This window comes from Grammomys surdaster, unplaced genomic scaffold, assembly GCF_004785775.1.
Source record: "Grammomys surdaster isolate TR1022 unplaced genomic scaffold, NIH_TR_1.0 205, whole genome shotgun sequence".
In the NCBI taxonomy this organism is placed as follows: Eukaryota; Metazoa; Chordata; class Mammalia; order Rodentia; family Muridae; genus Grammomys; species Grammomys surdaster.
Window position 1 is genome coordinate 5,753,574 of NW_021604650.1, and position 12,680 is coordinate 5,766,253.

General features: G+C 49.3%; 1 protein-coding gene across 2 annotated transcripts in view; it reads right to left on the reverse strand.

Moving 5' to 3' along the window:
- The window catches only part of Shank2 (SH3 and multiple ankyrin repeat domains 2), a 432,981-nt gene that overhangs the window by 227,968 nt on the left and 192,333 nt on the right, over positions 1 to 12,680 (reverse strand). For both annotated transcript variants that reach the window (XM_028771108.1, XM_028771107.1), the window contains 2 exons: positions 10,633 to 10,951; positions 3,490 to 3,659 (listed from right to left, as the gene is read on the reverse strand). In XM_028771108.1, coding sequence (XP_028626941.1) covers positions 3,490 to 3,659; positions 10,633 to 10,951 — 489 coding nt within the window. The remainder of the gene's footprint in view (positions 1 to 3,489; positions 3,660 to 10,632; positions 10,952 to 12,680) is intronic.

Sequence of the window (12,680 nt, forward strand, 5' to 3'; positions counted from 1 at the left end):
TGTGTGGAAGTGTCTTGTGGAAGTAGGGTATGCCTGTGAGGGAGTGTCTTGTGGAAGTGGGTGTGTCTGTGAAGGAGTGTCTTATGGAAGTGGGGTATGGTATGCCTGTGAGGGAGTGTCTTATGGAAGTAGTTGTGTTTGTGTGGGAGTGGGCACACCTTGCCTAGTATAGAGGGAGTCAGGCTCGGCTCCCTTGTAAATCAATGCTTTAATTCAGAATAGCTAAGACTGTTCTCTTTGTTTAAGGTGAAGTGTAAAGATGAGGGAGTCTCCTTCACACATCAGAACAAGAAACTGCACTGGGCTAGGAGTAAAGAGCTTGGGCAGAGGAGGCTCATCCAGGCCAGACCTGGGGGCAAAGAACAGACTTGGAAGGTAAGGAACAGTCGTCTCTAAAGACCCTGGGAGAGTTGGGGAAGAGCCAGTACTTCTGACAACTAGAAGGACAGGGTGAAGACAGCATGCCAGGCACCCCCTCCTGAGAAGGGATACACTTAACACCCAGAACTTTCTAGAAGCAAAGATCTTCTTAAGCTGTCTCAGCACAGTACTGTAAATTACTGATGGGCACAAAGAGCTCCCAGCCTCACTAGTCAGGCAACAGGGGACTCCCCTCTACAGATGTGCAGGGTGGAATTTCCCCTCCCAGTCTTGCTGTGAAAATCAACCAGCAGCCTGGAATGAGGGCCTGAACAATGTCTTTCTGCTTGGGACACATTCTGGGCCATCCCATACATATGTCATCTTCAGCTTGGATGTAGCCTGATGTTCAGCCACCCTGACATCCTGGGCAGCCAGTGCTGCTGCCTTGAGGCTGCTGCCCAGGACTAGCAGTGGCTGCATCCAGATGGCTCCCAGTGCTACTCAGGCAATGCTGAACAAGCTGGGAAAGTGCCAGGGACCTGTTTACTCCAAGCTTTCTCTAAAACACTGTCCATGCCTGGCAATGGCTCCAGATGCTTATGAGAGAATGGCAGTAAGGGGCACAGTCTGGGGAGGACATCTTTGCTGGACAGAGGGTCCTGGGAGGTCTTCAGAACCTGGGCTTTATGCCTCTGTCCTGACTATGCCAGCTTCACATATGTGGTTCACACAGTGGCACTACAAGGTCAGACAGATGGAGGCCTCCCCACTTCATCTCTACAATGTCTTTCTGCATTCTGCAAAGTCAGGAGATGTGAGATGTATCTCCAGAGGCCACAGCAGCAACTATCCAGAACTATGGCTTTCTATGTGCCTGCTATGTTGATAGGATTTGAAATGGACTCTGATCCAGGGATAGCCATAATATAAGTGTGTGTGTGTGTGTGTGTGTGTGTGTGTGTGTTATGTGTTCATGTAGATGTGCACCTGTGCATGCATGCATGCTGTGTGGCTGACATTGAATGTCTCCTTCATTCACCTCCTGCATTATTTTTTGAGACAAGGTCTCCCATGTAACCTGGGGCTCACCAATTCTACTGGACTGGCTGGCCAAGGGACTTCAGAATCTACCTATCTCTGTTCTTCAAGAGCTGGGATTCCAGATGTGTGCTGCTGCACCTGGATTTTTACATAGGGACTGGAGACCTGAGCTCACTTCATTCTTGTTCAGCAAACACTTTATAGCTGGAGTCCCAACCCTAGCAAGGATGTTGTAAGCACCATTTATGATGGGTCTGAGTGAGCAGCGTAGATGAAGCTGTCAAGGAGGCACCTGCCCATCTGCCCGCCCATCACATCTGCAAAGTCTGTATCCTGTGTGTCACTGCTGAATCTGACACACCATGTACCTGTGGTAAGATCAACAAATATCACCTACTTGTATAGGGAAAGGGGCTGGTCCATGGTTGGGTCGTATTGTTGAAATTCAGAACCATATCTCATGTGAAGTTTTAAACTCCTACATTAATCCACACTTGCACTGTCCAGACATCTTATGGGCATGGTGAACAAGAATTCCACTAGACCCCAGTGGGGAGAACAGTTCCAAAGTCTGCTGAAAGCAGCCACCACTGGGAGGGGCTAGCCCTTGTGAAGGGGCAGCCAGGCACTGGGGGATGCTCCCTTGCTTGAGGAGTAGGATGGAGCTTTACAAGAGTCTTTCTTCCCCATATCCTGGTCTATCCTGGGCAAAGCACAGCCTCCACTGCAAGGCTAGAAGTGGAGGATGGCATAGAGGAAAAGCCTACAGTGAGAGAAGCTGGAAGGACCAGAAAGTTGAAACTGGAACTGCAGACCTTGAAGGATGCCAGGGGAAAGGCTGATGTCCAGAACACAAACAAAAGTTAGTGGGTGAATGAGGCGAGCAGAGCGTGTCCTTGAGAGAGAAGACAAAAGCGATGAATGGAGAGTAAACCAGCACGTGCTTGCTGGTGAATGATCAGACGGGGATTTTTCAAGCCATGGTGTTGGTGCTGTAAAACAGCACATGTTTCCAATGAATAGAAGCCCCAGCAGAGTCCTAAGAAGGCGCCGCAATGAGAAAGAAGCAATTTAAAGCACACGCTCAGAAAGTGAGGAAAACATAATTTCTGAAATTATGAACCTCACGGGAGGAATGAGATGGGGGAAAGGGGCTTTCTGAGGCAAGAGTAAGTGAACTTGAAAGAGAAGAGAACAGGGCACCAGGGACTTGTTAGTACAGCGGCACAGAAGCCGGATGCCAGGGCTAGGGAAGGATGGGGTACACGCTCTGCAGAACCTCACACTAACCCCAGGTGAGTGCACAGAAAAAGAAACAAATGTGTCCCTTGCTGAGGACTGAGCAAGGGCTAGATAGAGAAAGCAGGGTCAGAAGCCACCTGCCATCTCTGAAGAGCCACTATTTCTCCTTGTGTCCAGTGGTGGGGGCTGGGCATGCTGAGCACGTGAAGTGTCCTTCTTGCTCCACCTGTGAGCCATATCTTCTGCTATGTGGCTCCTGCAGTTCCCACTTACCCCTCCTCCAATGCCCTCTGTGGCCCTGAGCCACAGGCTTTGAAGTCACTGCCTACCTCCTCTCTCTACACTGTCATTATCTTTGCTTTTCCAACATGTGTCACAGACTTCTCACCTACACATGAGTGATTGCTGGCTCCCTAGGACCCCTGGAACAATATTGAACTTCTCAGCTTGTTCACAAAAAGCCCTCAGAATTCCCCTAGAGAATTTATTTCACCTGATTGATTTCCTCTACTCATTGAACTCACACCTACGCCATGGGCTACCCCAAGCCCACTTTCTCATGGGATTTTCTGGCTGGAAAGTGGCTTAATTCACTGAGCCCCAGGTTGGATCATCCCTGTACTTCCCACAATGGACCCAGGAGTGTATGGGCATTTTCCATAAAGGTTCTGCAATGGGGACACTGAATCAAAGGGACCAGTGAGATCACTGTGCCCTCTCAAGAGTCATGAGCCCTGCTGAACTTATACTTTGGACTCTGCCCCTGCTCCAGAAGACTCACCAAGGTATTTTGTAGAGACAGAGAGGGCCTGCCTTCCCCAGAAGCAGAAGACAAAGACTGACCTTTGACCCTGTCGCCTCGGTGAAGGGGGATCTCGCCGTCGACTTGGGGTTGGTATGGCTTGATGGCGACGAAGAGTCTCCCAGGCACCGCACTATACAGCTTCCTCCTGGGCCCTGGGTACTCAAAGGTTGAGAGGGAGTCCTTGTTGGCACCAGGAGTGAAGGGCGACCTGAATCAGGCAACACAGGAGAAAAGAGAAGAAAGTCACACTTTGCCAACCATGGCCAATGTGGTCTACAAACACTGAGTTGAGAGTGGCCTTTACTGGTACGTGTGCAGCCAGACAGCAAGGGCATAGGAGGGTCAAGGGAAAGTGTCTGTTGCTGAAAAGACTCAAAAGGACCCAGTGGTTGCACTGTTGGGCACATCCACACAGAGGAAAGCAGGGTCTCAAAGGGACATTTGCACATTGTGTTCCTTGCAGCATCAGGCACAGCCCGGGTGTTCACAGATGGATCCTGGATGAACAGCATATGACCACCTATGCAGTGGAACATCATTCAGTTAGGAAAAGGATATTCTGATCTGTGCCACCACAGGGATGAACCCCGGAGACATTATGCTTGATGAAGGCAGTCATACAAAGCCATAAGCAGCATGATTCCATCCCTACTAGGAGATCCACAGAGGCACAAAGTAAGATAAAGTGGTGGTTCGCAGGGACAGAATTTCAGTTGGAAAGATGGAGGATAGTTCTGGAGATGCACGGTGGGAACAGCTTCAGGACACTTAGCTCAGTGACCACTGAGTTGGGCACACACAATGGTGAAGATAGGAAAGCTCACAATGTCTCGACTACAACCATGAAAACAAATTGAGGCCTTGTCATCGGAGAAGCTCTTGTCATATTTTCCCAATTCACTGCGAGCATTCGTCATGCTGGTAAGGATATATGTGGAATCTGTCACCAAAGTGCTCATGACTATGGGCAGCCTGCTGGCCACTCTCAAGAGAACTTTTCTTTACTTCGCTAATTTTGCACTGAATGTGTGTCCCAGGCCCATCTTCCCCCAACAGTGAGAAGCCTTAATCAAGACCAGTAACGGGACATGTAGGGAGAAGGTCCTCACATGGGTCAATTTGCAGTGTCCTCATCATGAGGTACAGTGGAATTCCACTGGGTGACAGACTAGGACAAGTGATCACCCAAGTCCTCATCAGGGACAACCTCAATAGGACCTCCTGTCACTTCTCTTTGCAGAAATTGACACAAAAATGACCACATTAGAAAAGAAAACATGTCAGGATGTCAGGACAACTTTTCAGAGCTTCCCCGGGCAAGTAAGTAGCACCTTCACAATGCTGGAACCTTCCAAGAGGTCTGCTAAGGGAAAAGAGTGGTCATTTAAAGCGTAGAACAGGGTTCCAGAATGGGAATCATGTCTGAACCTAGACTAGGAGCCCAAATCCACAGCTCTGGTCTTTAAACCTAAGTACTATGGTCTCTAGGCCCACAGAAGTGGCCTCAAACTACTTCCTGCAAGGAAATAAAGGAGCCACTTAACACAAGGACCAACGGGAAACTGGAATGCAGGGGAATTTCTGGAAGCTGATGGAATGCTCTTTGATTAGTTAAGGTGAATTTTTGTCCTAGTTTCATTTCTGTTGCTGTGAGAAAATGCTCTGACAAGAAAGCAATATGGGGGAAGAAGGGTTTATTTGGCTCACAATTCTAGGTCACAGTCTATTACTGAAGGGAAGTCAAGACAGGAACTTCAAACAGCTAGTCACAGCCCATCCAGTCAAGAGCTTAGAGAATTGAATACAGCTAGCTAGCTTTCTCCTCTCCTATTCAGCCCAGGAGCCCAAGCCTGGAGAATAGTGCCACCTGTGTCTCTCCACACATGTAAGGCAGTTAGAAGAAATCCCTCACAGGCAAGCCAACCCAGACCTACCTAGGTGATCCCTCATTGAGACTATCTTCCCAGGGCCTTTTGTACTACTTTGTCCACAAGTGTAAAGGCCCTGTGGCTTGGGGTGCTCTTACAGAACTGCAAAGGTGTTCTCTGTTATATTTGATTATAGTTCTTACTTTATCTGGTCAATAGTGAGATGTGTTATCCATTACATCATTGGTCCGTAAGTTCTTACTTTCTATCTGGCATGACTGTGAGATCTAGCCACCAGACCCTAGTTGATATCTTTGAGGATCCCAGTCTACAGATGTGAAACTGGGGCTGTGGCATGCTAAATCTAAGTCCTCATTTATAATGTTGGTGAGAATGGATGAGCACTGAATACATAGGGCCTGCCTGGCCCTGAAGCCTGGATCTGCCCTTCATCCATGTAAAGGCAAAAGAGGAAAAAAGCCAGGCTTCCTGGATTCTTCTAGCATGAATGCAGGGCCTGAAAACATACCTCGGCTCTGTAGCCATTAAGGGAGGTGGAAGGCTGCTTATAGCTGGGGCTATCAATGTACACCCACTCCCACATATCCCCAAGGTTTTCAAAATCATAACCATGGATACAGCCGTTACAGAATTATAGAGGCACAGGTGCCTGAGTGGGCCATGTGACCACCAGGATGACGACTGTACAGTAGAGGACAGACAGAAGATAGCCTCAGCCTTACTTCATTGTATAGCCTCTCCTTGCTTGCCAGCCACATCTTGGGTCTTCATGGATCCATCCATCTATTTTCCTACATACCCATCAATCCATCTATTCATGCTTCCATCTGCCCATCTATCCATCCATCCACCCACCCATCCATCCACCCACCCATCCACCCATGCATCCACTCATCCATCCATCCACCCACCCACCCACCCACCCATCCACTCACTCATCCATTCATCCATCCATCCACCCACTCACTCATCAATCCATCTATTCATGCTTCCATCCACCCATCCATCCATCCATCCATCCACCCACCCACCCATTCATCCATTTACCAATATGTCCATTCACTATCCACTGTTCATCCATCTACCCTGCCATTACCAATCACCTGTCCATCCACTCATTTGCCCACCTTACTGCATAGCTGAATATTATCTCTGCACTCACTCACCCACATTTCAAGAAATACTGTCTGAATCCCAGCTAACCCCTTAATTACCAGATACTGGACAAATCAGTGACTTTTAAAGTATCAGTTTCCCCATCATGAGTGACAATGAGAACAAATCAATAGAAATCTACTCCACATAGTGCAATGTCAACTGCAAAGCAGGTAACAAAATGCTGGGTGCTCTAGCTAATTCAAGCCAGTGCCTGAGTGTTATTCCACATAGAAGTCAATGCAAACATAGTCTTGGGACTCTGTTTTCTAGCCCACTCTACAGACAGTTAGCTCTGAGTCATCAGTCTGGAGGCCCAGAAGCCTCCAAGAACAGGATTAGGGGGATCATTGGTCATGAAACAGGGCACAGATACAGTAAGGCTCGGTGGTGATGGGTGGTCCTGTGTGGGTATTGGAGCATCTTCATAATCACTATTAACTTGAACTTCATGAAATACCCCAAGGCAGCAGGAAAAAAATTGAGCCCATTTCCCAGATAAGAGAGTGGTTCCATGAATAATGGCCTCACATGGGAGCCAGAACAACCCTCGAATCCTGATGCTCTATCCTGTGGTACAGTAAAAAACAGGAAAGCCTATACCTCAAGGGAAGGTGTTTTATAAACTGTGTCCTCCTGCCCAGGGGCTATGATCTCCTTATGGCAGCCTTGAGCAACAGCAGAGCCATGGCCCCAGGTAAGGGGTAACCGCAGACAGCAGGCCTGAGAAACTAAGCTAGGACATACACAGTGGGAATGGTTCAGCAGTTCCCCAGCTCTGGCATCTACGTTTCCTTCATGTTCTGGCCAAGAGCAGCCAGATGGAGCACCAGCCGACCTGATTTAGTCCAAGGGTTAGATTGCTGGAGACTCAGTACCAGAAAGCCAATGTTCTGTTCTGTGGGGTGGCTGGGAAGGATAAATTGGGCCATTTCCCAGCTACTCTGTATGAACGGGAACTACCCACACACTGAACTCCCTCCATTCATTCCCTCTTCATCAGTTACTCATTCATTTATTTATCACTTCCTAGGTGGTCCATTGCAGGACAGCACACACATCTGAGCACAGAAGATGGGAGAAGCTGCATAGGCTTTCAAGTGAACCAGAGTGGACTCTGACTGCGTAAGGGTCTGCCGAGACCAGGGAGACAACCAAAGTCAAAGTTTGAGTGCACACAGGCAGTCTGAACTAGGATGGGAGTCAGGCAGTGCAAGTGAGGCCATAGAAGGCGTCTGAAGGAACACACAGTAAGGTAGAGCCTAGGGCACCATGGTTGTGGCAGTAGGGCGGTACCGAAGTGCACAAGGACAGAGATGGGATATTTGATAAGGAGGTTCTGTGGTTGGTCTTGGGAAGGTGTGGGGCAGAGCTGATGTGTAGAGTCAAAGAATTCCAGGTATGGTCAGGAAGAGTCACCTGCCAGACGCCTGCTGAAATCAGTGTCTCCCTGGGAAAGGCCTAGGATAATGGAGGCTGCAAAAACTCTTAGCTGGGGTTTGGGCATAGCCAATATCAGACCCAGCAACAGGGCCTTGAGTCCCAGCTGCATTATCATCCATCATTGCTGTGCCTACAGACTTGACATGTGCTATCCTGTTCTTTTCTGGCTATTGAAACTTAGAGAAAGGAACACCAAGCAAGCACACAAGGTTTATGCCAGGCACTTTAGTTTATCTTGCCTCCAGCTACCCATCCCTAGGAGCTATGATAGGGACAAGGACTCACCATCGTTCAATAGGCCCATGACACTGGCACAAAAAAGACTTCTTCAGGAGGGGTGTAGGATATAAGGTGCAGCAATCAGCCTTCAGTGGGCAGATCCACTATATCTTTAAGAGTGAATAGAGTAAGGGGTCCACCCAACTCACAGGTAGGAAGTACAATACCCCTACTGTGTTGACGATGGGGGAGTACCTCCTTTGTCTGGATGGCCAGCAAGCCCTTAATGGCTCCAAGTGGGTGGGTCAGGGTTCTGACTGTATGCAAGGCCAACTCTAGAGTCCTCTACTCTGAAATAATGGCTGCTCTGTAACTCTTGCATCCAGAGAGCTGTGGCCTGCCCAAGTAGCCATAGGCAACTGTACTCTGCAGACTATACAAGGAAAAGGGCTGTCTGGACCTGGATTTCACAAGCAGCCAGGATGTGTACCTGTTCCAACAGAAAATATCCTTCACTTTGCCCAGCCTCCCTCAGCCATAAATCTGGTAGTCTTACCCACACTGTTCTGTTGGTGTCCTGGTGACATGCTATCACACATTAAGTGTAGGTGACAAGCAGATATCTAGGGAGATCTCAACTCAATTAAAAAGCACACCCCCCTCCCTCTTTTCCTATCTCTGTTAACCCAGCCCAGGGAACAGGATAGAAGTCAGGGGACAGAGCTCTTTCCTCTCTTTGCTGAGATAACCATGTCTCGCTCCACTAAATGCAGGATTGGGTGTTCAGGTCCTCATGTTCCTATAGACCCAGAGAGAGAAATATAGGTAGACAAAGGATAAAGCCACGGGGACATCTAACTGTCACCCTAAGATCTATGTCTGGTAGGTTGGGATGCACAGGCGAGGTAGTTACCCCAGAATCTACTAGAGCCTGCAGGGGAAATACTAGAGTGGCCTGTGCTTTCTGAAGTCTGAAGGACATACAGAACGTTCTATGGTCTCTGGTACCTTGTTCTACAATGTGAGGTCTTTGTCTCAAAAGAGTGTCATTTTGTGATACGAACTGAGGAACTGGCTTTTCCTGGGGTAACGAATGAGGATACCAATGTCACCATCCTCACCACACGACCTGAAACCCCAGAGATAGGTGGGGATCTTACCAGCTCCTTTGCTTTCTGCCAAAGCTAAAGTTACTTAGTTCAAATGAGACAGTAGTGAAACATCTCCGTGAGGAGTACAGCCAGATCCTCCTGTGATGCTGAGTAACCTTCCACATCTGTACAGCTGAGAGGGGACCTGGGAATGGACTGGATGCCCCAACTACCTCCCAGGGTTCCCATATGGTAAATGCAAGTCTCCCAGGATTGTGACTCAGCTGTGCCTCTAGGTGCCACTAGAGGGTGCTGCCTCTGGAGAGGTGAACACAGGGACTCAAACCTGTGCTATGTAGGCACAGGGCACAGACTGTAGACATTCACACTCTATGCACACTGCTTCCTACCCTTTCTGGGCCAGCCTGTATTAGGCAGAGCAGGGCAGAAGAAAAATCAAAAGGGAGATTGAGGAAGGGAAGACAAAAGATAGTAGAAAAAGGAGAGTGGAAGTAACCCCCAGTGAAGACATTGCTTTGGCAGGTCCACATTCCACCATCCCCCACTGCCCACCACAAGGATCACAGGAAGACACCAAGACCATTCCCTGCTGCCCCAAATCTCTCTGATGGCCGCCAAATATAGCCTCAAGGCCTCCATAGTCGACTGATCCCTATGAGTCTCTTCTCTTGGCTAAGAAACTCAGGAAGGCAGCGGTGTGCTCAGAAGCTGGACATAGAAACCCAGGCCCCTCCTGGCTATGCAGGTCGGAAGTCCCTTTCCTAGGGAAGGTCCAGACTATGATGCCTTGAGTGGTCCCCTCAGCCTGCCCAATTCTAGCCTGTCACTTGTGGCTGCTTCAGAGGTAGATGGAGAGGCTTTGAGCCCCTACCATGCTGAGCAGACACAGTTCACATTTGTAGCATAAGCCAAGGCTGCTGGAGACATGGCTGCTCTCTTGTGCTGTAACATGCCTCTGAGCTTTGTTGTTTTGTTTGTTTGTTTGTTTTACTTTTTTTTCTTTCCCCTCCAGGCTGAGATTTCTCATTGCTGTGAGGATGTGGTCACTGGTTTGGACACAGTACGTGTATGACAGAGGAGACTGCTGGGAGAGCACTCAGCACAGACTGTACTCTCCGCTCTGACTGCCTAAGGCCCTTTCACTTCAAGCACCAAGGAGTCAAGGCACTGGAAAGGACATAAGGCCCCTTCACAGCTCAGCTTTCCTCGCCCCTGTATTAGGAGTACTAGGCTGAGCAGAGAGGCCCCAGGCTCAGAAGACAGAATTCAGCCTAAGTATTTTCTGGGGCAGCTTGAATTGAGGAGCATGTATGCTTAATCATCTCCCATGGAAGCCCCTGCCCATTACCCAGTTTCTTCTTACCCCACATGCCAATGTGGCTGTGGCCTCTTGCCATCTTCACCAGTGCCACCCAGCCTGTTGAGTGAGGGGGAGCGGCTGCGGGGCCCGGGGGCATAGCTTCCAAGGCTCTTTGTGGCTCCATCAGGTTTGCTGGGTGTCTGCTGCAGCAGCTGGGGTGAGAGGCTGCGGTGGGAGGTGGCTGCAGAGCAGACAGCCCATTCTGGTGCACCAGCATTGAGGTTGTTGTCACTATTGGAACGCAGAAGAACTCTGGGGGCAGCCAATGTGTTGGGGGGCCGCCGCCTGCGGTTGGAATAAGCTGGGGCCTCTCGGAAGGGCACTGGGTTGGGGAGAAAAAGAGAGAGGCGGATGAGTAATGTCAGGAGACAGGGACATAGGAAAGCCAAGGCTGCATGCATCCATGCCCCATGCAAGCCAGGGATGGCCCTGAGGGCTTGGTACAGGATCTGAATGGTTCTGGGCTCCCCAAGGCCTGACTCACCCCCAACATGAACACAGAGAAACACTGAGACAGTTAATGTCTCCCGTACATGGAAGCTCAAACCAGGACCCCAATGGAAGGGACTCAAGGTCTGACTTTCCATTGGGCCAGCCCATGCCTTCAGCAGGGAGACACAGCCATAAGACATGTAAAGATGGGCTTCTGTTGCTGGAATTATTAAAAATGAATCCACGCTATTGCCAGCAACAGGCTTCCCCATGTCACCAAGCATTAGGACACTGCATGACTCAGGAGCATCCCCTAAAAATCTGAACTTGACCTCTGTGGGCAGAGTTGTGCACCCAAAATTCTTACACTAGGGTATACAACCCAGGACCTCAGGATGTGACCACATGTATAGAGAGGTCCTTTATAGGGATAACTGTTAAAATGAGTCATGCGGATGAGCTCATGTGATAGCAATAACCAGGATCCTGAGAGTTAGGACCCAGACATGAGGATACAGAGAAGATATCGTCTGTAAGCCACAGATAGACCTCAGGGAACCAGCCCTGGCTCATTTTAATCTTGAATAGTCAGAATCCAACATGGGGAATAATGGGTATTTCATCTTTATGCAATCAGGTCTATAGCCTTGGTCACAGGGAAAGCCAGTCACCTCTGCCCCCCAATCTCTTAGGTAGAAGAGGCCACAACACCCCCAGAATCTTCCCTTTGTCCTCTCAGCAAGTGGAGCCTAGCATTGTGTGGCAGCACCAGGTGGCCCCACTTCACTGGGTGTCTCATATAAAGGTCTAGACAGAACTGGGTCCTCACACTCTTGAGCCCAATATGTCCAGGAACTCAGATAAGGAAAACCTGGGCACCTTCAGGTATGGTGTTCACACTGCACTCACAGTAGATACCCTTACCTTGATGGCCAGAGATACTACATACCCCTAGGGTCTTAATTTATACCCAGTGAAGCCTGGCTATAAGATTTCTGCCCCTAAATTCTAGGGCTCTATTCTAAACAGGAACCTATGAAGTTAGGAAAAAAACACAGGGCATCCAAGGTAACTGACCTGGTTAAGGGCCCTGACATCAAAGAAGCAGAGCACAACAGTTTAGGGTAGCTGCCCAAGGTAGGGAGTCAGAGGTAGGCACCTCATAGAGAGTTAAGATTCCTGTTCCATCAGAGTCCATGGCTTTCTGCTCATCTGGACAGCCGGAGGATGAGGACATGGGTGGTACTAGAAATAGGTGGTTTATGAACAGTTTGTGGGAACAGAATGGCTCTCACAAGTCTTATAGAGCCAGAAGTGGTCCAGCACAGCTCACAGGGACAGAGGTGGCCCTGGAGAAACTCATGGGGACAAAGGTGGCCTAGGCACAGTTCACAGGGACAGAGGTGGCCCTGGAATAACTCGTGGGGACAGAGATAGCCCAGACATAGTTCAAGAAGTGGCCCTAGCAAATCTCACAAGGATAGAAGTGGTCCTGGAGGAACTCATGGGGACGGAGCTAGCATCAATACTACTCATGGGGACAGAGTGGCCTTGGCAAACATTCTAGGGACAGAGCCTCAGCATAGTTCACAGGGACAGAGATGGCAGAGGTGGTTCTA